A 26596-nucleotide genomic window follows, 5' to 3' on the forward strand; every position below is an offset into this window, starting at 1 on the left:
TAAACTTGTCATGAAACTCTTAACCCTTGGTTAGGGTCTTTTTTGAGCCTGGACAAAGGCCACTTTTAATTCTGAGTTAAGCGTTATAGCAGGTAACATAAAAATACATACCCAGGTGGAATAAATAATAACCTAGGGTTAAAAATTATCCTGGGATAAATTTTGAAATGCTAGCATAGATATTTGTATGTAGTTTACTTTTACATTTTTGTACATTTGGATAGACACTTAAATGTATAATATCAACAGCATATAAATAAATTAATAAATAATATTCACAGCATCTAAAATGTAAACATTTTTACTTATGTAGAGCTTTAGAGACATACAGTTCTTTATGAATCCTCTGACAACTGATCGGAAAAGAAATTTCCGAAACCTCCATACAATGCAAGTGAGTGGTTACCAAAAACACTGAAGCTCCAAAAAGCACATAAAGGCAGCATAAAATTAATCCATATGACTCCAGTGATTAAATCCATCGGTTTTGTGTGAGTACAGAACAAAATATAACTCCTTTTTCACTGTACATCTTGCCATTGCAGTCTCTAGGTTTGATCATGATTTATAGCTTGATAATACTTCCTAGTGCTTGACACATGTGAAGAGCACTAGATAGCACTAGTAAGTGTAATCAAGCTTGAAATCATGATCACCAAGGAGACTGCTGTCAAGATTTATAATGAAAAAGGAGTTATATATTGTTTTTTTCTCACCCAAAACTGATCGTATCTCTTCAGAAGACATGGATTAAACAACTGGAGTTTGATGGATTACTTTTATGCTGCCTTTATGTGACTTTTGGAGCTTCAAAGTTTTGGTCACCATTCACTTGCATTGTATGGTTAAACGGAGCTGAAATATTCTTCTAAAAATCTTCATTTGTGTTCTGCAGAAGAAAGAAAGTCATACACATCTGGGATGGCATGAGGATGAGTAAATGATTAGCAAATTTTCATTTTTGGGATGAACTATTCGTTTATGCAAGTTTACTTACTGCCTTTAACACTTTTGAGTAAAACTCAATGTGCTACAGATCGTTTCTAAGTTTGAATATACTTAAAAAAATTAAAACTTTTCTTTTTACATTTTCATTCAAATGGACATTTGATAGAAAACTGCGAGAAAGACATTTAAAGATCTGTCTCTCACCTCTAGGACCAGGGTCACCAAGATCTCCTGGCAGTCCTCTATAGCCTGGTGGTCCACGTGCTCCAGGGTGACCGATAGATCCCACCTCTCCGGGCTTCCCTGGAGGTCCTGGTGGTCCCGGGCGTCCCACAGCACCAGGAGCCAGAGGTCTTCTGAGGTTAGCAGCCAACTGAGCGATCTGATCTGAGATGAACATCAGCCAGTAAGTTGACACTATCGCACAGTTTTCTATAAGATGTGGTAGATTTGAGGGTAAACAAGAGCCGTACCATCGATCATTGATCCACACAGTTCTCTGATCTGCTGCTCACTGGCCAGTTTGCCCTGAGACACAATCACAAATCATCAATTATAAAACAAACCAATCATTTATTCTGAACTTGTGTCAGGTGACACACTACATGGCCAACATTTCATTTCGAAACCATGGCATTATCTGAGAGCTGGTCCTCTTAACAGCTTTCACTCTTCTGGTTCTGTTTTCCACAAGATGTTGAACATGGCTGCAGGCATTTGCTCCCATTCAGAAACAAGAGCATCAGTGAGGTAAGGCAGTGATGTTAGCCGATGGTCTGCATTTCAGTTCAGCCCAAAGGTGTTCAAGGGGTCAGGTAAATAATTTCTATATTTACTTCACTTTGTGGCTGGAATAGAAAAAAAGGCCTCCACTAACTGTTGCCACAAAGTTGAAATCACACAATTCTCTATAATCTACAATGCTATGGTGTAACATTTAGATCTGCTTTCAGTAAAATTGCTGTAAAAGCCAAACCTGTTAATTAGACAGGGAGTTCTACATACTTTTAACCGTCGGGACCCTATCACGTTTTCTGTTTTTGTGTTTTGGTTTTCCTGTCTAGCACATGGCTTTTGTTTATTTCTTGCCACCATGTGCTCTGTCTCGTTTCTGGACCCCACCCCCTCGTTTGTTTTATTATTGATTAATCTGTTTCACCTGTTCTCCTTGTTTGCCCTTCTGATTTTCCTCCCTATATATTTGGTCAGTTCCCTATTGTGTTTGTCAGTTCCTTTTGTCAATACTCATGTGGATTTTCCCTTTTGGTTTTGAGATTTTGTGGCTTATCTGTTTGGTCTTGTATTTGCCTTTGCCTGTATTTTTTTTTTTTTTTTTTTTTTTCCCTCCTGCCTGCTTTTCAGTGGCCAGTATTTTGGTTTGGATTTTTATGTTGTCTGATTATTGACCTGTTTGGACTTTATTTTTGTAATAAACCTTATTTTGACTTGTTCCCATCTGCAAATGAGTCCTATTTCTCCCCCAAACCCTGACAAGAGGATTTCAACTAATAAGTTCAGCTCTGTCCTTGAGCAGTGCTGACAATTCATCTGGGTAGCGCTATTTCATACTCCTTATACCCAACAGAAAATGACAGCACATCAGAAAGAGTTGGCCAACTTTGTAGTTGCGCCAGTGCAACCTCTTACAAACAGGAAAAATGGTCACAAGATGCAACCAGTCTGGATCCCTGATATACTGCAGTACTAGCAACTTTTTAGAACTTCCTGTATTCTGAATTCTTCTTGCTTTAGAGATGTGTTTTTGCATTGTGTGTAGCATATTTACAGTGTATTCACAACGCAAGTTACGCATTCTGATGCACACAACTTGGTTCAAGTTCACCCGTTCATTGTAAATTGTAATATTACATATGTTGTGGATATAGTGATTAACCTCATGTATAAATAGCATGTGTTTGAGTGAGGTAATTAACCCATTAACAGCAGTTTATTTTGCTGGTATTCAGCTCTTTCTGTTCAAGCAGAGAAATACCCAACATACTGGATTATTGTATTAGAGGAATCAGTTCAACATGGTGCTCAGAATCGACCTGCAAGTATGGAATTTTGCAAGCAAACTTTGTTCAGCACAGATTTTGTGGGCACGTTTGGGCCCTTGCCTAATCTGCATGATTCCTTTTGTGAACTGGGTGCTAAACTAGTGCAGACAACGCGTGCAAATCCACAGAACTTTTACCGGCCGCAATTCATTCTTAGAGAGTTCCCCCAACAGAGCCATTTATGAGCCAAACTGACCTGAACGAGAACAACTGGTTCATATGAGTGGGGTGCAAAACCCCTGGTGTAGTACAGTAGAGACAGCACCAGTATACAACATTAGGCAGTTACTCACAGGAACACCAGTCTTTCCAGCAACCCCTGGAAAACCTTGTTCTCCCTGGAATCCCATTGGTCCTGGTTTTCCAGGTGCTCCTCTGCCTCCGATCTCTCCCTGTGGTCCTACAACTCCTTTAGGTCCCAGTTCACCATGTTTACCAGGCTATAACACAGAAAAACAGGAATTTATAGTCATCAGATACCAAGTTTATTTAGTCACATACCTTCATTTGTTTTAAGTTATATAGTCTGTGTTTATCAGTCAGTACAACTCTATGAATTAGATGTGAATCTAAAACATCTCTTTTAAAACATGAGTGGAATAACAATGGAAATATATCTGAGCTACTTTCAAATTTCTACCAAATGCAATAATCAGATGTTTTAAAACATGCGTTTCAGTTGTACGATATCACTTAAATAGAATGTATAAACCACATTTTGTGACTCTCACAGCTGTGGGAGTTGAACTCTGTCTCCTGAGTCTTACTGAAAAGTCTTAAAATGAGTTTAAGGAGCCATCGATTAGCATCATTAATGCAATTAAACTGAAATATATTCTGAAATCTCACAGTTAGTGCACTAGATAAAATGTAGTCCTGATGTATGATGTGTTATAAAGAGAAAGGGAAAGAGGTTTGCAATTTATAAAATAGATCGCACCTCTCCTTTCTGCCCAACCGGACCATATGGACCCTGAAATAAAAGGAAACAGTGTCAGCCCTGGATATCTTTAACTTCAGTTGATTGAACTGAATTACATCCAGGGTTCAGTTGATTCAACTGAAATACATACGGGTTCTCCGTTCTCTCCTGGCAAACCATCACTTCCAGCAACTCCCTAGAACACACATATAAGCACTATATAAACACATACAATACTTCGTAATATGTAAAAGAGTATAAAATTATCATTCTTACCATATCTCCTTTTGGACCACCGGCTCCAACTGGACCCTGAGAGAGAGAGAGAGAGAGAGAGAGAGAGAGAGAGAGAGAGACTGACTTGATTTAAAAATAAATAACAAATGAAAGTGTGTGCCATGGTAGGTGCACTGGGTAGGTATGTAGTGTGTGTGTGTGTGTGTGTGTGTGAAGGCCTTTGGCAGCAGAATATAGACGGTCTTTGTTCTGCGTCTTGAGCTCTGAACAGCAGCACACTTTGTAGGGAAGTCAGCAGGACCTTTAGATTCCTACTAAAATATATGAGCTGTGTTGATGCAGGGGAACAGTCTGAGATTAAATAACTAAACAATATGTGTGAATGTGTTACAGTCTCTGTATTACTGTATTAATGTGTGTTTGTCTGTGTGTTTAGAGATTATTAGGAATCAACTAAAAAAGGAAGGTTCAGCCAGACAAACTTTGATGTTGGCTAAACAAAACATTTTCTGACAGTTGAAGACAACTTATAAAGCTTATAAAAGTTATATAGCCCTTATGAAGGTTCAATACGGTAAGATGTATAGTGTTAAGAAATAAAGAGAGCGACAGATAATTTTATGATATTTATAGGCTCTAGGAGGAATGTTATAATGGATCTTTGGGAGTTTTGATTGTGAGTTTAATTTGTTGGATGCAGCTTGAAAGCTCTTGGCTTGGTCTCAGTTAGGGATCTTGAAATAAGTGTGTACAATAACAGTGTTGGCTTTGTCAAGCAAACATAATTATATAATAGTTTGTGTATGTGTGTTTCGTGCTGTTTTACTTTTGGTAAATCAGTTATAACACACACACTGCTGTATTGTTGTCATGCAAGTTAAAAGAGCCAGGAAAGTTATAAAATATTTTCATACAGACATCACATCACTCACTCTTTCACCAAACCCGCCTCTGATTCCTGTCGGGCCAGGCAGACCTGTGTCACCAAGAGCACCTTTAATGCCCTGGATGAAAAAATAAAATAACAATTACATTATAGAAAACAAGTAATTGGATAAAAGGGCTATAACATTCAGAATAAATGATCAACTTATGTAGATGTGGAATAGTGCAAAGATATAAAATAACTCTTGACACAGCAGTCACTTCTGATTATTAAGAGTTCTTTTACAATAGCACTTGCTCCCAGACAAATGTAAAAAATATTTTCATGTGCAACTGACCTGGAATCCTTTAACACCTTGTGGTCCAATGTTTCCAGGTAGTCCAATGCCCCCCTAAAACACACACACACACATATTACATGCAGCGTAGCAATACTACAACCTTTACTACATTTTTCAGTAGTGTAGCTTTTCCAGTAATGAGCTACATTTTTCCAGGGAGTAGTGCTTTAGCGTCACAAAATGCTTCATCACATTATATTGTGAATGCAGCAATAGAGTCGAGGAAGTAATCAAACACACTCACTGAAACCGTCCACTCTCATGTAGTGCTGGGAAAACTGCAGAAAGAACCGATTCTCTAAAATGATTCTGTTCTTGTAAATAAACTGGTTAAAATAAAAGATTCGATGTTGGGAACATGATTCATTTGAGTCAGTCGTTTCTTTCAGACAGTTCAGGTAAATTTACTAGTTCACATAATAATTATCTTGTTCACGTAAATGTTTCACTGATTCACTTGAGCAACATTTATTTTTTTATTTTTTTGCTGCTGTTTATCACTATATTTTCGACTTTGTTAAACTTATAATAAACCTTATTTTATTTAACTAATAAGTTTTTTGGTTTTTATTTTGTATAAATGTATAAGTTTCATTTCATGTCACCCTAAATATATATCAGGAGATAATAGATATATAAATATTTTCTTATTTAAATAGCTTTTATGTAGTTAGCCTCTTTTTGTTACTTATGTGTAGTATAGCTTACAGCCTTTTGAAAAGAGCAATTTGACTACTTTTTTGCATTATCTGTGCTGTTTTTTAGGTAGAATCTGCAGAAGGGATTTAAACATAGAGTACTACACTCTTATGGGTAACTGAAAGCATTATCAAATTAGGCAAAATATTTCATAAACAAGGGGTAGAGAATGTATAGAGCTTTTGTGAATGACATTCTGCGAAAATCTGCAGAAGCAGATTCCGTCTGGGCCTGGTTAGGAGTAGCTTGTAGCTTGGAAAGCTCGACTGAACACATCCTGTAAGCTTAGCAAAGCCTACGCTCAAACAAATATTTTAGCTTATTTTTAAGATTTACACATTTCAATTTCATGATAAAATTCCATCAAATTAATTTGAGTAATCTTTAAATTAAATGAATAAAACATTCACTTTAAAAATTGTATTAATTTAATTTAGTTAAAGATCACTCAATTCAATTTGATGGAATTGTGTTATGAAATTGAAACATAAATAATAACAAAAATAGGCTTAAATATTATTTTGAATGTAAAGCTTTCCTATTACAACATCATGTTCCTGAATACAGTAAATTTGGATTTCTTTACATAATCAGCAGGAAGGTATAGTGTAGCAGACATCTCCTCAATAATTTATACAATTACATGAGAGCTGTGAGATGTTCATATACATTTGAAGATGGTGCTGAAATGCACAGTGCATTTCAACCAGTGGCTTTGTATCCACAAAAATAGTGAATCTGTCTTTTTCGTGAGCATTAACATTCAAACAGTGACATTTGCCTAAAATATTTATGTTACTTACAGCCACTCCTCTGGGTCCAGCTTCACCTCTCTCGCCAGGGATGCCAATCTCACCCTGTGGGGAGTCATGTTCAGTACACATGAGTTGGATATATAATGTAGTACATCAGTAATACAGCACTATACTAACATTACCTGACGTTTCAATGATCTTACTCCACATAACTCTGTCTTATTTTTTGTTGTGTTCATTATGCATGTCTCAGTAATTGCTACTCAGGTAAAATGAAGGTCTTAATTGAAAGAGCATGTCGGGTCATAAGTCAGATACATACAGGGATACCTGGCTCTCCAGATGGTCCTGCTTCTCCCATCTCTCCCGCATTGCCCTGAATGCAGAAAGATACACCATATTAGATTATATAATATGTTTTAGACAAACTTTCGACCAAAATCAAATGTGATTGATCCCTCATGTCAATTTATTCCAAAGATGCTAATCAGATCCTGTTAGCCCTAGTGTGTTTTTGTCTTGTGTACTGCAAATCTCTCTTGGTCTGCCTCCCAGCATACAAACAAACCTCTTCAGATGATCTGTAAATAAATCCTTGATGATTTATACAGATACAGATCCATTGTTCATTTTTTTTTTTTTTTGGTTTTATATATTACTGACCGTAATACAGCTGAGTGTTTGCATTGGTTGTTGTTGTTGTTGTTGTTTTGAATTTGTCTTGAGAGCAAATCGTATTAATCTTTCATCAACAAGCTTTCCACTCATCTGTCCATTGATGAAGATTAAAGTGACACAAGATGCTGTTCTTGTTTTTGTCCTAAAACATTCTTACAGTTCCTAAATATACATGATATTGAATCCATTAATGTCCTTGTTAGCAGGTAAATTGCAATGGATAGATGTACTTACAACTCCTCCCTTGGCTCCTTTTGCACCAGCTTTTCCTTGCAAACCCTGAATTGCACACAGATAAACATGAATGTGAGTGGTACAATGATGAAAGACAACTGGTCAAACATCTAATGAAGCTTGAATGGTGAAACATCTGAAACAAATGCAACAAGCAAATCCAGCAGCTCTTTGCAATATTTCATATCTTCTTGGTCAACAAGCTAATCACACAGTTTAAATATTAAAATCTCAACGTTATTGATTATACGTACAGGCAGACCATTAGGTCCTTTCTCACCAGGTACTCCAGGTCTACCAGCATCACCCTACAGCCGCAACCAAAAACAAACAATCCATCAGTTTTACGCTGTCAACATGGAGAAACGCAACATAAACAAGCTTCTACACACCTTTTCACCATCCAGTCCTTGAGTTCCATCCTTCCCATCTCTGCCAGGCATGCCCTGCAATTCCACACGAACCATTTTTATGGGAAAATGGCATGGTCATCAATACTAATAGATGTGATTTTATACGCTAACAAAAAACATTTCCTCACAGGTTCGCCTTTGGGTCCTGCACCTCCAGGTACTCCCTTAGGGCCTATTTTGCCCTATTGAGAGGACGGCATTGACAGTATGAAATCACACTAAAATAGACAGCATGCTTATAATGAGGAAACTACTCTAATTGAATTTGTTTTGTACTTGACTTACAATCTCTCCTTTTGGGCCTTTAAATCCTTGAGGACCTTTTTCACCAGCATCACCCTGAAAGATTCAAAACACAGATACACACATCACACTTTTATTGATGTGATTCACTATTGATAAGACAAACAGAAAATTATGATATTGTTGAGTGTTCCTTAGTATAACTAAAATTGTGCAGCCAGTACAGATTATAGTCTGAGGCCCCAGGGCACCAGCTTCTTTGGAGGCCCCCTGTAGTTGCATTTGTGATATGTAAAGGTCCAAATAACTCATCACTGCAAGATGCACAATTGCAAAAGTGCCAACAAAGTGCTATGACATCAAAACTGCAAAAAGGTGTGCGGAAGGCATTGTTGGAGCTAAGAAGGATCAGGAACAGATAACATTTTACTTTTAATTACAATCAAGTGCTGTTTGTCTAACAATTTTACATCTGCAGGGGCTTGTTGATGGGTGTCAGGCCATAGCGGGCCTCCCAGCTCAAGGCTCCTGACAGTGGGCCCAATCCATGATCTGTCCTTGCATGCAGCACTATCACACATTCTTGATAGTAATGTGAACAACATAAGATTGCAAAAAGATGTATGTATGTGTATATATATATATATATGTATATTTTTGTTTATATATGTACAGGTGCATCTCAATAAATTAGAATGTCGTGGAAAAGTTCATTTATTTCAGTAATTCAACTCAAACTGTGAAACTCGTGTATTAAATAAATTCAATGCACACAGACTGAAGTAGTTTAAGTCTTTGGTTCTTTTAATTGTGATGATTTTGGCTCACATTTAACAAAAACCCACCAATTCACTATCTCAAAAAATTAGAATATTTTGACATGCCAATCAGCTAATCAACTCAAAACACCTGCAAAGGTTTCCTGAGCCTTCAAAATGGTCTCTCAGTTTGGTTCACTAGGCTACACAATCATGGGGAAGACTGCTGATCTGACAGTTGTCCAGAAGACAATCATTGACACCCTTCACAAGGAGGGTAAGCCACAAACATTCATTGCCAAAGAAGCTGGCTGTTCACAGAGTGCTGTATCCAAGCATGTTAACAGAAAGTTGAGTGGAAGGAAAAAGTGTGGAAGAAAAAGATGCACAACCAACCGAGAGAACCGCAGCCTTATGATTGTCCAGCAAAATCGATTCAAGAATTTGGGTGAACTTCACAAGGAATGGACTGAGGCTGGGGTCAAGGCATCAAACACACACAGACGTGTCAAGGAATTTGGCTACAGTTGTCGTATTCCTCTTGTTAAGCCACTCCTGAACCACAGACAACGTCAGAGGCGTCTTACCTGGGCTAAGGAGAAGAAGAACTGGACTGTTGCCCAGTGGTCCAAAGTCCTCTTTTCAGATGAGAGCAAGTTTTGTATTTCATTTGGAAACCAAGGTCCTAGAGTCTGGAGGAAGGGTGGAGAAGCTCATAGCCCAAGTTGCTTGAAGTCCAGTGTTAAGTTTCCACAGTCTGTGATGATTTGGGGTGCAGTGTCATCTGCTGGTGTTGGTCCATTGTGTTTTTTGAAAACCAAAGTCACTGCACCCGTTTACCAAGAAATGTTGGAGCACTTCATGCTTCCTTCTGCTGACCAGCTTTTTAAAGATGCTGATTTCATTTTCCAGCAGGATTTGGCACCTGCCCACACTGCCAAAAGCACCAAAAGTTGGTTAAATGACCATGGTGTTGGTGTGCTTGACTGGCCAGCAAACTCACCAGACCTGAACCCCATAGAGAATCTATGGGGTATTGTCAAGAGGAAAATGAGAAACAAGAGACCAAAAAATGCAGATGAGCTGAAGGCCACTGTCAAAGAAACCTGGGCTTCCATACCACCTCAGCAGTGCCACAAACTGATCACCTCCATGCCACGCCGAATTGAGGCAGTAATTAAAGCAAAAGGAGCCCCTACCAAGTATTGAGTACATATACAGTAAATGAACATACTTTCCAGAAGGCCAACAATTCACTAAAAATGTTTTTTTTATTGGTCTTATGATGTATTCTAATTTTTTGAGATAGTGAATTGGTGGGTTTTTGTTAAATGTGAGCCAAAATCATCACAATTAAAAGAACCAAAGACTTAAACTACTTCAGTCTGTGTGCATTGAATTTATTTAATACACGAGTTTCACAATTTGAGTTGAATTACTGAAATAAATGAACTTTTCCAGGACATTCTAATTTATTGAGATGCACCTGTATATATGAGTGTCGGTTTGATTTTTATTTCTATATATTTACTTATGTTTGACCACAGGGTTGTTTTTTGGGGGGCAGGGTTGGGGGTTATGGGGTTTAAATGTTGATTTTATATATATATATATATATATATATATATATATATATATATATATAATTTCATTGTTAAAAAAAATGTTAATTACAAAAAAAAAAAAAAAACGATTGCTAAAAGAATTATGGGACACTCACTGCTTTCCCAATGACTCCAGCGGTTCCAGGTTTTCCTCTGAAACCAGGAAATCCCTAAACAGAGAAGATGTGATTGATCAAGGGATGACTCAAGCTGCACAAGTTTGTATTGACTTGTGATATACAGTTTGTTAGTATATTGTGAGGTCAAGTCACTGGTGTACAGTGTCATGGGGTCTTACTCTGTCTCCTACTGCACCCACTGGACCCTGAAGACCTCTCAGACCCCGAGAACCCTAAAGTCATGGAGTGAATGACAGAACAAAAGAATAAATCAATAAACTTTTGTTCATGTTGCACCCCTCACAATGATAAGAAATAAGTATTTATTATGTATATTAACCCCCACTTTGTACATAATCCTTTAACAGTAATTACAACTCTGAGTCTTCTTGAGGAAGTCTCTGTTATTTTATGGTGATATGGATTATGGAATTTCTGCCCGTTCGTCAATGTAATGAAATAAAATGGTCAGAATTCAGTTTGGGATTTTGCCTGCACATTCCATAATCACCCTTCAGAAAAGAGCAGCTTAGACCCCAGTTAACTTGACATGCTTGTTGAAACTGGTGTATATATTGCTCAGTGCTAGCTGGTGGAACAGCATGGTCTTTCTGGTGAAACTAGTTGACCAAGGAAGTCTAGCTGGTTAAACTAGTTAAGCTTGCTGGGGAAACCAAGCATTTTATGCTGGAGACCAACATACAAAACACTAGTGATGGAAAGTCCAATTTGTTTCCGTGAAAAGGTTCTTTTGGTTCAAAAAAGCAATTCACTAGTTCTTTTATGTCATGATATGCCTTTTATGTAATTCAGCTCGCAATAAAACTTGACAACATCGTGGTATAAATGCCCACCACATTCGAATAGATTGGACTGTTACTTTTTTCTATTTATATAAATTATGGTGTTTATTGTCATCAGTGTTTCATTTAGTGATCCTGCATGTTGAAAAAGACTGGCACATATTGATTAGGTCTTGGATAAGTTTCCTACATTGTGCACCTAAAGCACTCAATACAGACAGTGATGCACACATGCTGAGATGTTCTGTGTCTAATGCATATAAAGATAACAATCAGCTCATCCACCTCATAGCAACTTAAAAGTCAGAACCTAAATATAATTTGCATGTACAATTAACAATAGTCAAATTAATTTATATTTATCATCTGAAATTTTTTTGCATGTTTTATGTGTTGGGCACATCTAAAAGACAGGTTCACTGATTGAGTTACTTGTGGACAGGGTTGGGGAGTAACGAAATACATGTAATGGGAATACGTATTTAAAATACAAAATATAAGTAACTGTATTACACTACAGTTACAATTTAAATCATTGGTATTTAGAATACAGTTACATTCAAAAAGTATTTTGATTACTCAAGAGATTACTTGCATTTTATTGTCATTTGTTTCATTTAATATTTAGTCCTTTCAGTTGGAAAACATTTATACATATAAATTATGTGATCCAAAGTGCATTTGAACAGCGGTGAAACACTTTCTTATGATGTGTTACATTCATACGAGCAGACAGAGAAGTAAGTTTGAAGTAAGTTTGGAGCAGAAGAAATAGAAATAAACCTTGTGTAAATTGTCAGCTTTACGCTAAGAAAAATGCTATTTCTAGCCATTTTACATGCACACGTTACCAGGCACGATCATAATTTTTTATCAAGAAAATTCATGTTGGATCATAATTTCTTTTTTTCTAGTAAGACCTTTGATATCAGGGCAAAAATCATATTCTTGATAATAATTTTTTTATTGTTTTTCTGTAAAAATATCTAAAAATCCTTGAAACAAGATCAATTTGATTCATCTTGTTTTAGAAACAACACTGGATAAGATATTTAGGTTTTTCAGAGAATGTATTTTTAACATGTGTATTTTGTCTTACTGTATGAGTTTGTATAGTCAAAACAAGTGAAAAAGTCTACCAATGCTGAAGAAGTAATCCAAAGTATTTAGAATACATTACTGACCTTGAGTAATCTAACGGAATACGTTACAAATGACATTTTACAGCATGTATTCTGTATTCTGTAGTGGAATACATTTCAAAAGTAACCCAACACTGCTTGTGGATCAGTGTTGACTCAAGACACAATCTATTCCCACTGATTCAGTCCAATTTTGTGGACTGGTTCAACCAGTTCACTGAAAAAGAACTGGTGCAAAAGTATGATTCATTCACGAACCAGTGACCACTACACAACACAACAGATGCTGGTCTTTTCAACAGTGCAGACCACATTGTTTTCTTCCAAACATTTTCAGGTTTTGTCACATAAACTTAACATCCTATGTTTTGTTCTAAAAGTGCAATCAAGGAACAGAACATTAGTGGGTTTGATATTAACATGAAATGGATGTTCGTGTCATAGAAGATGTTTTAATGCTAATGCGTGAAATGTTCAGAGACATGACATTCTGGATGTTTTTAATGCAAACTTAAACAACGAGACGCATTCTGTCTCCTAGAGATGAATGTAGTTTGGTGAAAAAAGTGCAAATCAATCCTAGAACAACAGCATACTTGTCTACCGGTTTCCTCCAGCATCTTGTGTGTGTCCATCCTTACCTTGTGAAGATGCTGGAGGAAACCGGTAGACAAGTATCTATATCCACAGTAAAATGACTCCTATATCGGCATAAACCTGAAAGGCTGCTTAGCAAGGAAGAAGCCACTGCTCCAAAACTGCCATAAAAAAGCCAGACTACTGTTTGCAAGTGCACATAGGGACAAAGATCTTACTTTTTGGAGATATGTCCTCTGGTCTGATTAAACAAAAATTTAACTGTTTGGCCATAATGACCATCGTTATGTTTGGAGGAAAAAGGGTAAGGCTTGAAAGCCGAAGAACACCATCCCAACTGTGAAGCATGGGGGTGGCATATCATGTTGTGGGTGTGCTTTGCAGCAGGAGGAACTGGTGCACATCACAAAATAGATGGCGTCATAAGGAACGAAAATGATGTGGATATATTGAAGCAACATCTCAAGACATCAGCCAGGAAGTTAATGCTCGGTCACAAAAGGGTCTTCCAAATGGACAATGACCCCAAGCATACCTCCAAAGTTGTGGCAAAATGGCTCAAGGACAACAAAGTCAAGGTATTGGAGTGGCCATCACAAAGACCTGACATCAATCTGATAGAAAATTTGTGAGCAGAACTGAAAAAATGTGTGTGAGCAAGGAGGCCTACAAACCTGACTCAGTTACACCAGATCTGAGTGTATGTAAACTTCTTACCCACTGGGAATGTGATGAAAGATATAAAAGCTGAAATAAATAATTCTGTCTACTATTATTCTGATATTTCACATTCTTTTTTATTTTTGAGGGGGGGAGGGGGGATGTAATTTTTCTCCCAATTTGGCATGCCCAATTCCCAATGCGCTCTATGTCCTTGTGTTGGCGTAGTGACTCAATCCGGGTGGTGCAGTACGAATCTCAGTTGCCTCCGTGTCTGAGACAGTCAATCTGCGCATCTTATCACGTGAAGAAACTGAAAACATTTTGAAGACACTGAAAAAAGAAAGAAATTGAAGGACAAGATGCATCGTGATGCATTGAGAATCATTTTATAATCGAATCATTACCCTTTGAATCGGAATCAAATCGAATCGTGAGGCCAGTGATGATTCCCACCTCTACATTGCAGGCAGTGTTGTCACGATACCAACATTTCAGTTGTTGGAACCAATACCAGAGGACTTTGACGATTCATAATGTAAAAACTAATACTGACTAATTTGTTAAATGTTGTTTCAAGTTCACAAAAAGAAGCCGTCTGTCAGACAGTGCGTGGGGGGCAAGTATCCAAATGGATGGCAAAGGATGGCAGGGGAAAAGTCATGAGGAAAGCAATACCTGATTGAACAATTCAGTAATATTTATCAGGTAAGCGCCACCTGATTGGTTGGAGAAACTATAGCCCTACCTCTAATCGTAAGCGTAACCAATCAGGTAGAGCTGTCCTCACAAATATGAAAGAGTGTTCTCCTGCCATCTTATGTTTTGGAAATCCACCCGCGTGGGAGCCGCAATGAGGAAATAAATCGTTGTTTAAAGGTGCAGTACGTAAGATTCAGAAACCCTTGTTAATGACACCTGTGGCCATTAAGTGAACTGCAGCCAGCTACCTGTTGCTTGTGCTCACGCACACACTCCATAGGAACGCGAGCAAGCATCGACCAAAACAATGACGTAACGTACAAAGATGCTGAACGTGATTCACCGACATCATGCTGACAGATGAGGTAGCATAAGTAAAATTACACAGTTATGATTGTTTTACTACAAACTTTGAGAATGCATATTATATTTGACTCTCCAGTGCTGGAACAGGGCTAAAACAAAGTGTGGATATAGATCTGACTATGCGAGACTGTAGTTTGAAGTAATCACTTTTCTTTGTATGATATATTGACTGCATTTATACGATAGCCTATGTTGTCGTTAGCTAGCTAGCCAGCTTTATCAATAGCTGTTAGCTAAATTTGGTGGATGATGACAGTAGCTGTTTATAAAATAGACTGTACATTATAAATATGTTAACACAATTCAGTATTGATGTGATTCCATCACAGCTGTCATTTTGATATATCGATGCACTATTGTTTTATAATAATAGAATGTATATATATTTTGTATAACCAAGTTACGTTACACTAATGAATGGAGCTTTTTGCATTATCTTGAACATTGTCTAGCATTCATTTCATGTATTATTGTAGTTTACCTTGCTGAATAATTACAGATTAACATTGACATTAACCTGAATTTTAGTAAAGAGAAGATCGTTGAAATTATTTGAAAGAAACGAAGCAAGGTAGCTTGCAATTCGTCATCATTAGCAGGCAAGATCAAGTTAGCTAAAATTACACAGATAAATGATTATGGCACTATATTTCACATGCTTTGCAGTTATGTAAGCTTACCTGTCCAATAAGAAGAACGCCAATTCAGGGTCGGTTTTGATCCTCAAAACCGAACGAAGGTCCCTCCAGGAATCAAATACCCTGCCGATGTTCACTCTAGTTTTCGCTCGACCACGATCACGTTCCCGATTAGCCAGATGGGATTCAGTAGAAGCTAATGTCTAAGGCAAGGCTCTCGGGAGCGCGCATAAAGGTCACATCCTTTGGATTTTCCCGGCAAAGGCGACCCGCTCCCTTCGCATGAAAATCAGTCTACAGGCTTTAATAGGCAACCTAGGAAGTCCGCGAAGGGCTCGTTTTTTAAGTTGCATTACAAGCCGTTCACACATTGGCAAAAAAAAAAGGCGAATATTACATGAAAAATTTTACATATTGCACCTTTATGAATTTCATTCTTTGAATAGTTTCTCTCTCTAATCCCTTTACAGTTTGACCAGTTGGTCGACTGGTGGTTGTCTTGCCAAGTTGATCGTGATTGAGGTAATATGCACCCCTGCTGTACTGATAACACTAAATAATATCATGTGTAACAAGTTGTATAACATAATCTATTATTGTTGTCTAATATAATATGCATTAAAAACACCCAGTACATCACGGAAATCGACTATGTGGATTAAATCTACAGTCCAGCAAGAACTACTTGGGGCAGCCACTGGGGTCCGTGATGGCCTGTGCCCTTCAAATGCAAGCAACGCTAAAACAAAATGCAAAGGACTCCATGTCCTACAGTAAGAAAGAGCAACGTCCTATTTATAGCTCTACCACACACTATACGTAACCATTTCTATTATTAATACATTTCTATATATTATGCATAACATATTATTGTAAAACTAGAATATCAAAATGGCTTATTGTATTCAAGGTATCAAATTATTATGAGCATTTTTGGTACTATGCCGTAGAGATTCTTTGGAAATCTTACAGCGCCAGTGTCCTGCGCCACAAGCAGTGATTCAGTATGAGTGTCAGTCCTGAGTTTTTAAAGCTAGCACAGCAGCTTCAACCAGTTTCTCCCCCCACTGAATCAATGTGAGTAAAGAGCTGCCGAGCGACATCATGTTTTTGCACTGGGGCACATAAGATCATAGTTGAATGAACGAACGTTACATTTATATAGCGCTTTTCTGACACTACACTCAAAGCGCTTTACACAGTGAACAAGGGACTCTCCTCAACCACCACCAGTGTGCAGCATCCACCTGGATGATGCAACAGCAGACATAGTGCACCAGTACACTCACTACACATCAGCTATTGGTGGAGAGGAGAGAGAGTGGAATGATAGAGCCAATTAATGGATGGGGATTATTAGGAAGCCATGACTGATAAGAGCCAATGGGGGGAATTTTTAATGACCACAGAGAGTCAGGACCTAGGTTTAACATCTCATCCAAAGGACAGTGCCTTTTTACAGTATAGTGTCCCCATCACTATACTGGGGCATTAGGACCCACACAGACCACAGGGTGAGCACCCCCTGCTGGCCTCCCTAATACCTCTTCCAGCAGCAACCTTAGTTTTCCCCAGGAGGTCTCCCATCCAGTTACTGAACAGGCTCAACTCTGCTTAGCTTCAGTAGGCAGCCAGTCTTGAGCTACAGGGTGATATGGCTGCTGACATAGTTACGCCACTGCTGTGTGCTGCATTTTGTGATCAAAACTATTCTCTCCAATATAATCACACAAGTGACACAGGCCCTTCTAAATACCTATTTCCCTGTTTAATAATCATTGCAATTAGGTGTAGATCTCTCTACAACATGTTTGCCTGAGGTAAATCGAGGTGTTAATTAGTCCCACCTGTAAACCCACTGTTCCCGGGATTCCAGGTGGACCAGGTGGACCCTGATCACCCTGTTGAGAAAACACAGATTGAAACACATGAAACAAGCTGTTTTCTGCTTCAGTTTCATTCTCATGAATACAGTAGAATATGTGGACAGTTTCACAATAGTGTTTCAATCCAGTATAATGGTGTAAAATCTCACCTTCTCTCCATCTTTCCCCACCTCTCCTTTACTGCCTTTATGACCTGTATGACCCTAAATTTAAACACACAACTAGCTTAGATATTACTGCTCCTTTATGATGTAATGACGAGAACTGGTAAAAGACTGGTTAAAGATGTTATGTCTTGTAAATGTTGATGTTGTTGTTATTTGTGTGAATTACCTTGAATCCAGGCATTCCGGGCGGTCCAGGAGGACCCGGTGGGCAGATGGCAGGACACTACAAACAAGAAAATGATGCAATTAATCTGCATGCAAAGAAAAACAAGACCACTGAAGATTTATCCTCCCTAAAAAGACAACAGTAACTACCAATGTTCATGTGCTGCAGATAGATAGATAGATAGATAGATAGATAGATAGATTCAACTTTATTGTCATTGTGTAGAGTATAGGTACAGAGCCAATGAAATGCAGATGCTATTGTGACTAGAATTTGGTGTGTTTTTGTGAGATAAGCTAATATGAAAACATACACATTACATTTACAACACAATTCTTATCACTTTGACTTTGTCCAGTAACTGAGAAATTCTGATTGTTACATACAGTGGCTCATAAAAATATCTTGTAAATTTTGGACACTAAAATCACACTTAAAAAAAGTGCATGAATTTAATTTAAAAAAACAAACTAGATATTTTCTCAGAATAAACTTCACTTTTCTAAGCCATATTTCCAATGGCTTTTAATCAACTCATGGATATATGGCTCAGAAAGGTGATTTTTGGTGAAGGCAGTTCCTATCAAGTTCACACAGGTCCTAGCAGAGTTAACCACACGCATAGTTCATCACTTTAATTATAAATAAGTTCCACTAATGTCTGACATCCAGAAAGTGTAAAATAAATGCTTAAACATTTTGTTATGTATTGCAATCTCATTCAGTTTCTTAAGTGTCCAGAAAAGTCGACTGTATATTAAGATACTCAAACAAGCATCTCCATACCAGCAGATCTCCACTGCCTTCAGGGAGAGTTCCTGGAAGTCCCTAATAACACAGAGAACATACATTAAAGGTTTAAACATTTTATACACAGTTTCAAGTATCTGGATGTCTGTGTGACAAAAAAAAAAAAAAAAAAAAATTAAATAACAACTTGGCTCTGCTGGTCGGTTGTCTGGCTCAATAATGGATGGATCATGGGCTTGTTTCTGTTGTTGATCTGTATTTTGATGGCACCTTTGCCTCTTTTGCCCATTTAACAACAATCTTTTAACATTCTCAAGTTTCACTTTTTTAGATATACTGTATGCAAATTTTAGATTTTGAGCACAAACATTTTCCTAATTACCCTGACAAAAATCCACTATCTGCTGTAGAGAGTTGTCAACCCTTGTTTTAAAGAGTCTATTTTAAATCTCTATAATGTGATTTCTTCTCTCCAATCTCCATCCTTTGACTCTCTCTATGATACCTAATCCCAGGACTTCTGTATAAAGATAGACGAGGAGACGAGGAGACCTGGACAGAAGTTCTGCACTCTGTGCTCGTCATTGAGTACTGCAATGTAAGGTTGTTCATAGATCCTAATGGTCTAAGAGCTCCTATTAATCCCGGCATTAATCCTGACTGTAATAGGTGTCACTCAGCCCGTTACCCTAATGTTCTGGGCCTGCCCTCTCCTTGTTTTGGTTCTCAAAGTATGAATCTCTATCAGTCATATCTTCTTTTAACTTTCCGCCTTACCCAGTATTGGCCTGTTTGGTGTCCTGCCAATAGGTCACCCACTTCCCATCTAATTCCCTGATTTCTAAGCCTTTTTCACATTGTTGGCTAGACGACATACTTAACTGGAAAAGCCCTCATCCACCATCACATTCCCAATGGATAAAGGGTGCCTTACATTTTATGAAACTCAAGAAAATTAAATATTCTATTTGTCGATGCAACATATTGTTTTCCAAAATCTGGAAGCCCCTTCTATCATATGTGCACACTATGCAGCTCAATTTAGTTGATTATTACCCCCCCCCCCCCCCCCCCCCATATTTTAAAATATTTCATACATTTTATATAATTTATTTATATACTTTTTTACTTTATTAATTGATCCTTCTCTAAAATAATTTGGGTTATCAATTTTGGGTTAGTACTGCGTTTCCTTAAATTATAATTCAGAATAATAGTGGTTGTTTAGTGTTTTATCAATTAGAAACAAACGAAAAAGTGTCCGCATCAGAACAGTACATTTACATTTAGTCATTTAGCAGATGCTTTTATCCAAAGCGACTTACAAATGAGGAACATAGCAGCAATTTATCATAAAAAAGTTAACAGTATCTGCAATATTGCACTGCCAGTTTCTGAGTAGTATAGAGACTAACATTTAGTAACATTTATTGTCTTTTATAATGTATGCATTATTAAAGGGAAGTGCACATTACTACATAATATCAAATAAATCATAAAAAGGGTGATTCTCTTTATAAAGAGTATGTGATACTTACAGGTGGTCCATCTGAGCCCGGCAAACCAGGAAGTCCTGGAAGACCGTCAGGCCCCTAAAACCCATCACACAAACCTGTGTCACTGATCAAGATATTGCTTAGCATGGCTTGATATTTAATGAGTTTGAATTCAAGTCCACCTTGAGGGCACAATGGACTCAATGAAACTCTTCAACTACTCTCTGTTCAGATGTTCTCTTTTATAATTTCTCTCATTCTGAAAGTATCTTTAGCAGCTATATTTACAAGAAAGCACAAATTGAAAGCAAGACATTCTCTTGTTGAACATTTCTCCACCAGTTAAAAAACAAAACAAACAAAAAACTAAAATCTGTCACGATTGTGTCACTCTGTCAGTCTGGCTTTTTGTGTGACAGGGTCGTGACATCATTGTTCTGTGTCTGTCTTGTGTTTTGTCTTCTGTCTTTGATTGCACGGCTTCGGTTGTGGTTTCCCCTCTTCGGTCGGTCTCGTGTTTCATGTCCGGAGCATGGTGTCTAATGTTCCATGTCTTGTCTTGTATTGGCATATGTCACATTGGCGGGATCCTCTCACATTAATAATCCGTGTCTGTCTCTCGTGACCGGGGACATGCATTGCGCTCCCGGTCGCAAGCTGTCTTCACGTTGTGCTGAGGTTTGGTCACTTCGGTCTGAGGTGTCAGCTTTGTGTGTGGCTGAACTCTTGCACAGGTGTCCTGTCTCATTTTGTCGCCTGTTGCATGTATAGCATGGTATTTGCTTCATGATATACGCTCAGGCTTTGTCTAGTGTAAGGATGCATGGCATTGCTTTGTTAGCGTTGCCGTGCATTCTCTCGTCTTATATGTCGGTTGGCATGAGTGCATATTGCCTATTGTCTTGGCGATATGTGCTCGTGCCATTCGGGTGTCTGCGTTTTTGTGAGAGTACGTGGCTTTGTTTTGTTTCTGTTTTGCCTCATGTCTCTCTGTCTTGCATTATACCCCACCTCCTTGTTTGCTTATTATTAGTTCATTAGTCACACCTGCCCTGCTTGTTAACCTGTTTGATTTATCTCCCTATTTAGTCTCCTTGTGTGTGCTGTCCAGTGCCAGTTCGTCTTGTTTGTTGGTCTTGTTCCTCAAGTCTTGTTCGAGTCTGTCCTGTTCCCCATCCAGTTGGTTGGGGTGTGTTTTTTCCTTTTTCCTCCAGCCCATCCTTTACCTCATTTTTTCCCCCTTCATGGTAGTTTGAGTTTTTGACTTTGTTTATTTTTGTATTAATAAAGTCTTTGCTGTTTGCTCTGCGTTTGAGTCCTGCCTCTGCTTCAGTCGTGACACAATCATGGATGCTTATTTGATAGGCTACTAGCTATTCAATCAGCCACATCCTTCAAAAATCTAATAATCTCAAAATCAAATCCTCATGTTTTCTCTCAAAGTCCAATTTAATCAGACCAACAATCACTTGATTCTGATGAGCATTCACACTGTACACTGTTGTGGAAACTGTTGTTGTTCACATGTGCAATGTAGATAGATGATGGATAGCAAATTTAAACAGAAATTATAAATCATTCCATAACATAACAAAAACAATCATTACATTATTTGAACTTGCAACAAATACTCACCGGAGGGCCTTGAGGTCCAGCTCCACCTGGATGTCCATTAGCTCCAGAAAGACCCTGAGATTATTAATGGGACACCAACAACAAATTCTGGTTGGTCAAAATATGGTTTATATGGATTTCAATTTCATTTGTTGGATTCAAAGCTAATTTCTGTGGGAGCCAGACCATACTTCGAGTGAACAGGTGATTTAAATGATCAACATATTTGTAAACCTTTGATAAAGTTTTACAGGTTGTACTTACAGCAGCTCCTGGTCTGCCTCTGCCCTGAGAAAGAGAAGAGAAGACATATGTTTGGTATGCATGTTTGTCATGAAACAACACTAGTTTTGTTCCTGTGACACTTTGGGTCCTATTTTTGAACACAAGTTACCCTACCAATTTTCATGAGAAAGCTTAATGTAAGTGCAATTTTTTCATGTTAGAGCAACACAACTGGGTGTATTCACATTAGGAGTATTCACTAAAAAATTTGTGTCTCAGCGGGAAGTCTAAACTGCCATGTCCACACTCATTTAAAAAAAAATTACTATATAAAAACACATTGATTTTGCTATGTTAATGCCTCACATCCACACTAGAATTGCGAAAATGCTCTCCATTACTGCATACTTTGGAAAACAATGATGTTTGGAAACTAAAACCTGAGGTTTCAAACATAAATGGATTAGTATGAATGTGGCCTCAGTCTTTGCATTTAAAGTTTGGGGACTCCACCAGCAGGTGCTATCAAAGTGCATGGAACTTTTAATTTACAGTGGAACATAAAATGATGTCCATGACAATTACAGTTAATACTAGCCATGATGTTGTCTTTCAGATCAGTATGATTAATTATACTTACAGTACAGAATTCTTAAGAATGGGCAGTCGTCATTTATATCACTTGCACTTTGCGCACACAAATCCTACCAACCTACTCCGCCAACGCCTAGACTTCAAATCTCCTTGACCATGCCCATTGACTTTGCATTTATGATGTGCCTCATAACACTTCACGTAATCAGGGTTTGAAATTAACTTTTTGGCTCACCAGCCACTGTGGCTAGTAGTTTCTAAAGTCATTAGCCACTCGGCATTTTCACTAGACAAAATCCCCCACCCCACAAAAAGTGATGAAGTTAACTGGAGATTGTAACTGCATGCATTTGTTTGGAGATTTTATTTGAATGAGAATTATATTAGTTTAGCAGGACACAGGCTTACTGATTTACAGTGCATCTGGAAAGTATTCACAGCGCTTCACTTTTTCCACATTTTGTTATGTTACAGCCTTATTCCACAATGGATTAAATTCATTATTTTCCCCAAAATTCTACAAACAATACCCCATAACGACAACGTGAAAGAAGATTTTTTGAAATCTTAAAAAAGAAAATGAAAAATAAAAACGAAAAAAAGATCACGTACATAAGTATTCACAGCCTTTGCCATGACACTCAAAATTTAGCTCAGGTGCATCCTGTTTCTACTGATCATCCTTGAGAAGTTTCTACAACTTGATTGGAGTCCACCTGTAGTAAATTCAGTTGATTGGACATGATTTGGAAAGGCACACACCTGTCTATATAAGGTCCCACAGTTAACAGTGCATGTCAGAGCACAAACCAAGCCATGAAGTCCAAGGAATTGTCTGTAGACCTCCGAGACAGGATTGTATCGAGGCACAGATCTGGGGAAGGGTACAGAAAAATGTCTGCAGGATTGAAGGTCCCAATGAGCACAGTGGCCTCCATCATCCGTAAATGGAAGAAGTTTGGAACCACCAGGACTCTTCCTAGAGCTGGCCGCCCGGCCAAACTGAACGATCGGGGGAGAAGGGCCTTAGTCAGGGAGGTGACCAAGAACCCGATGGTCACTCTGACAGAGCTCCAGCATTTCTCTGTGGAGAGAGGAGAACCTTCCAGAAGAACAACCATCTCTGCAGCACTCCACCAATCAGGCCTGTATGGTAGAGTGGCCAGACGGAAGCCACTCCTCAGTAAAAGGCACATGACAGCCCGCCTGGAGTTTGCCATGACCATGAGAAACAAAGATTGAACTCTTTGGCCTGAATGGCAAGCGTCATGTCTGGAGGAAACCAGGCACCTATCATCACCTGGCCAATACCATCCCTACAGTGAAGCATGGTGGTGGCAGCATCATGCTGTGGGGATGTTTTTCAGCGGCAGGAACTGGGAGACTAGTCAGGATCGAGGGGAAGATGAATGCAGCAATGTACAGAGAAATCCTCGATGAAAACCTGCTCCAGAGCGCTCTGGACCTCAGACTGGGGCGAAGGTTCATCTTCCAACAGGACAACGAGCCTAAGCACACAGCCAAGATAACAAAGGAGTGGCTACGGGACAACTCTGTGAATGTCCTTGAGTGGCCCAGCTAGAGCCCAGACTTGAACCCGATTGAACATCTCTGGAGAGATCTGAAAATGGCTGTATGCTCCCCATCCAACCTGATGGAACTTGAGAGGTCCTGCAAAGAAGAATGGGAGAAACTGCCCAAAAATAGGTGTGCCAAGCTTGTAGCATCATACTCAAAAAGACTTGAGGCTGTAATTGGTGCCAAAGGTGCTTCAACAAAGTATTGAGCAAAGGCTGTGAATACTTATGTACATGTGATTTTTTTTCCCTGTTTTTTATTTTTTATAAATTTGCAAAGATTTCAAACAAACTTCTTTCACATTGTCATTATGGGGTATTGTTTGTAGAATTTTGAGGAAAATAATGAATTTAATCCATTTTGGAATAAGGCTGTAACATAACAAAATGTGGAAAAAGTGAAGCACTGTGAATACTTTCCGGATGCACTGTAAGTCACCTTTAAGATATCTGAAGGCACACACTGCCAGTTAGAACAGGACTAGGATAGAACAGGTCAATAATTTGTCTGTAATTCATGGAAGTTTTAACCCCTTCATTAAAATTACCATTGTTCTATATAGTTTAACAATGGCATTTGTAATGATAAGACCATTACCACAGGTAAGACCATGGATGGCTCCACATTACTGTGGTTAGGTTGATGTTGATAGTCTTTTCTATAAATTAACTATAGTATTTGTTATAAAAATTACTAATAGCCTAAACACATTTAGAAACCTTTAACTACAACTTTCACAGTTGTAAAAAATATATATAGTCTAATAGTTTCAACCTAATAGATTTAATAAGAATATTTACAAGTTACCAGTTTATGTTACAGCAGTAAAAAAAAAAAAAAAAAAAAAAAAACTTTACCTCGTCAGTGCTGTTTATAATGTTAGGGCTGCCCTATCAGTATGAGAGGTTTCAGTTTTTCCACACAGAGCTTTATACTAGAATGCTGTCAGTAGAATTCATATGGGTCACATAAGTTTTGTGGTCTCCGCCGGCTGCCGCAATATCGAGTGAATTCCGACTGAATCAAACAAGTTTCGCTCTGCGCTGTCCCAGAGCTCGAGATTGCAGTCTGGATGGGGCAGGGCGACACATACCGAATAGCTCCGACACAAGGAGCAATTCAAACTTAAAACAGTGGAACGATTCATAAGGCGGGGAAACATGAGGACGTTGTCCTTGCACGAGGTGAGAGAAACTGGTCGGTGTAAAGTTAATGAATATATATAAAAAATTAACACGATGTTCGAGAATCGAATGCGGCTTAATAGCTTAAGCATAGCTCAGTGTCATTCACAGCAAATATTTGATCATACCGTCTTATCAGAGACAGAACGTAAGCAGCAGGAGGCATATTGTAAGATGGTTTTCAATACATTGGCAGCTATATTAAATTGATAAAACTCCTTCACATGGGCAGCAGGAGAGAGACGGATACTTTTTTTTCTTTCTCCAGCAGCTGCAAGAGGCTTATTAGAAGATGTCCACTACAATACAAGCCAAATAAAATAAAGTTAATTTGCATTACAGAATAAGTGCTAATAAAAAGTTATGGCAAACTCAACACGTGTCCCTCATTTACCTTTTAATAAAATATGCATGTATGTGGACAATTATGTTAGTTTTTTTTTTTTAAATTAAAGCTGAAATTTCATTCTTAAGTTATTGATGTTAAATAACCTTATGACACTTATTTGCTATGCATATCTGTGACCTTAAGCATTAACATTTTTTAAAAGTATTTTAGCTGCATAATAATAGTCAACAGGAGCTGTGACTGTTCTGTGCTGTCCACTTCAAACACATTCAGACATTGGGCTCGTTGTGTCACAGCAGCGGAGCGCTGCATAATAAAACAAGAGTTTACAATTCACGTTACGTGAGGTTTAAAAACAGAAATAATCGCACGATCGGAAAATTTTAAAAAGCGAATGCATGAACGCACAAAAACTTCACGAACTTATTTAGTGTGTCTGATATGAGGGACAGATGTGAGAGGCATACATACACATTAGAATCTCAGTTACAGGTTCTGCACTAAAATAACTCTAATAATTCTGCTCTGAACATCACGTTTTCTTATAATTAATTGCTTATAATTAAGAGAAACTGTGCGCCGGTTGTTAGCGCTTTCTTTAATTTTTTAGCTTTATTTTCATTCAGTAATACACAGACGTAATGATTTATGTATGTCCTCATACAACCAGAGACTAGTCTCCCCTTGTGTACGCTTAGCTTCAAAGCGTCATACTTATCAACACCATACACCAATAAGCTGTGCTGTATAAGCCAGTGAAATCAGATGTGGGCGGAGCTACAC

General features: G+C 38.1%; 1 protein-coding gene across 1 annotated transcript in view; it reads right to left on the reverse strand.

Moving 5' to 3' along the window:
- col9a3 (collagen, type IX, alpha 3) overlaps positions 1–26596 on the reverse strand; it is a 41532-nt gene that overhangs the window by 1824 nt on the left and 13112 nt on the right. The window contains exons 7-30 of the mRNA XM_051660411.1: positions 22148–22171; positions 21905–21958; positions 20312–20365; positions 18810–18851; positions 18024–18080; positions 17840–17893; positions 17652–17705; positions 11076–11129; positions 10894–10947; positions 8458–8511; positions 8301–8354; positions 8152–8205; positions 8014–8067; positions 7760–7804; positions 7170–7223; positions 6896–6949; positions 5391–5444; positions 5100–5171; positions 4207–4242; positions 4082–4126; positions 3949–3981; positions 3302–3448; positions 1422–1476; positions 1153–1335 (exon numbers count right to left, since the gene is read on the reverse strand). Coding sequence (XP_051516371.1) covers positions 1153–1335; positions 1422–1476; positions 3302–3448; positions 3949–3981; positions 4082–4126; positions 4207–4242; positions 5100–5171; positions 5391–5444; positions 6896–6949; positions 7170–7223; positions 7760–7804; positions 8014–8067; positions 8152–8205; positions 8301–8354; positions 8458–8511; positions 10894–10947; positions 11076–11129; positions 17652–17705; positions 17840–17893; positions 18024–18080; positions 18810–18851; positions 20312–20365; positions 21905–21958; positions 22148–22171 — 1441 coding nt within the window. The remainder of the gene's footprint in view (positions 1–1152; positions 1336–1421; positions 1477–3301; positions 3449–3948; positions 3982–4081; positions 4127–4206; positions 4243–5099; positions 5172–5390; positions 5445–6895; positions 6950–7169; positions 7224–7759; positions 7805–8013; positions 8068–8151; positions 8206–8300; positions 8355–8457; positions 8512–10893; positions 10948–11075; positions 11130–17651; positions 17706–17839; positions 17894–18023; positions 18081–18809; positions 18852–20311; positions 20366–21904; positions 21959–22147; positions 22172–26596) is intronic.

This window comes from Myxocyprinus asiaticus, chromosome 28, assembly GCF_019703515.2.
Source record: "Myxocyprinus asiaticus isolate MX2 ecotype Aquarium Trade chromosome 28, UBuf_Myxa_2, whole genome shotgun sequence".
NCBI classification, from domain to species: Eukaryota; Metazoa; Chordata; class Actinopteri; order Cypriniformes; family Catostomidae; genus Myxocyprinus; species Myxocyprinus asiaticus.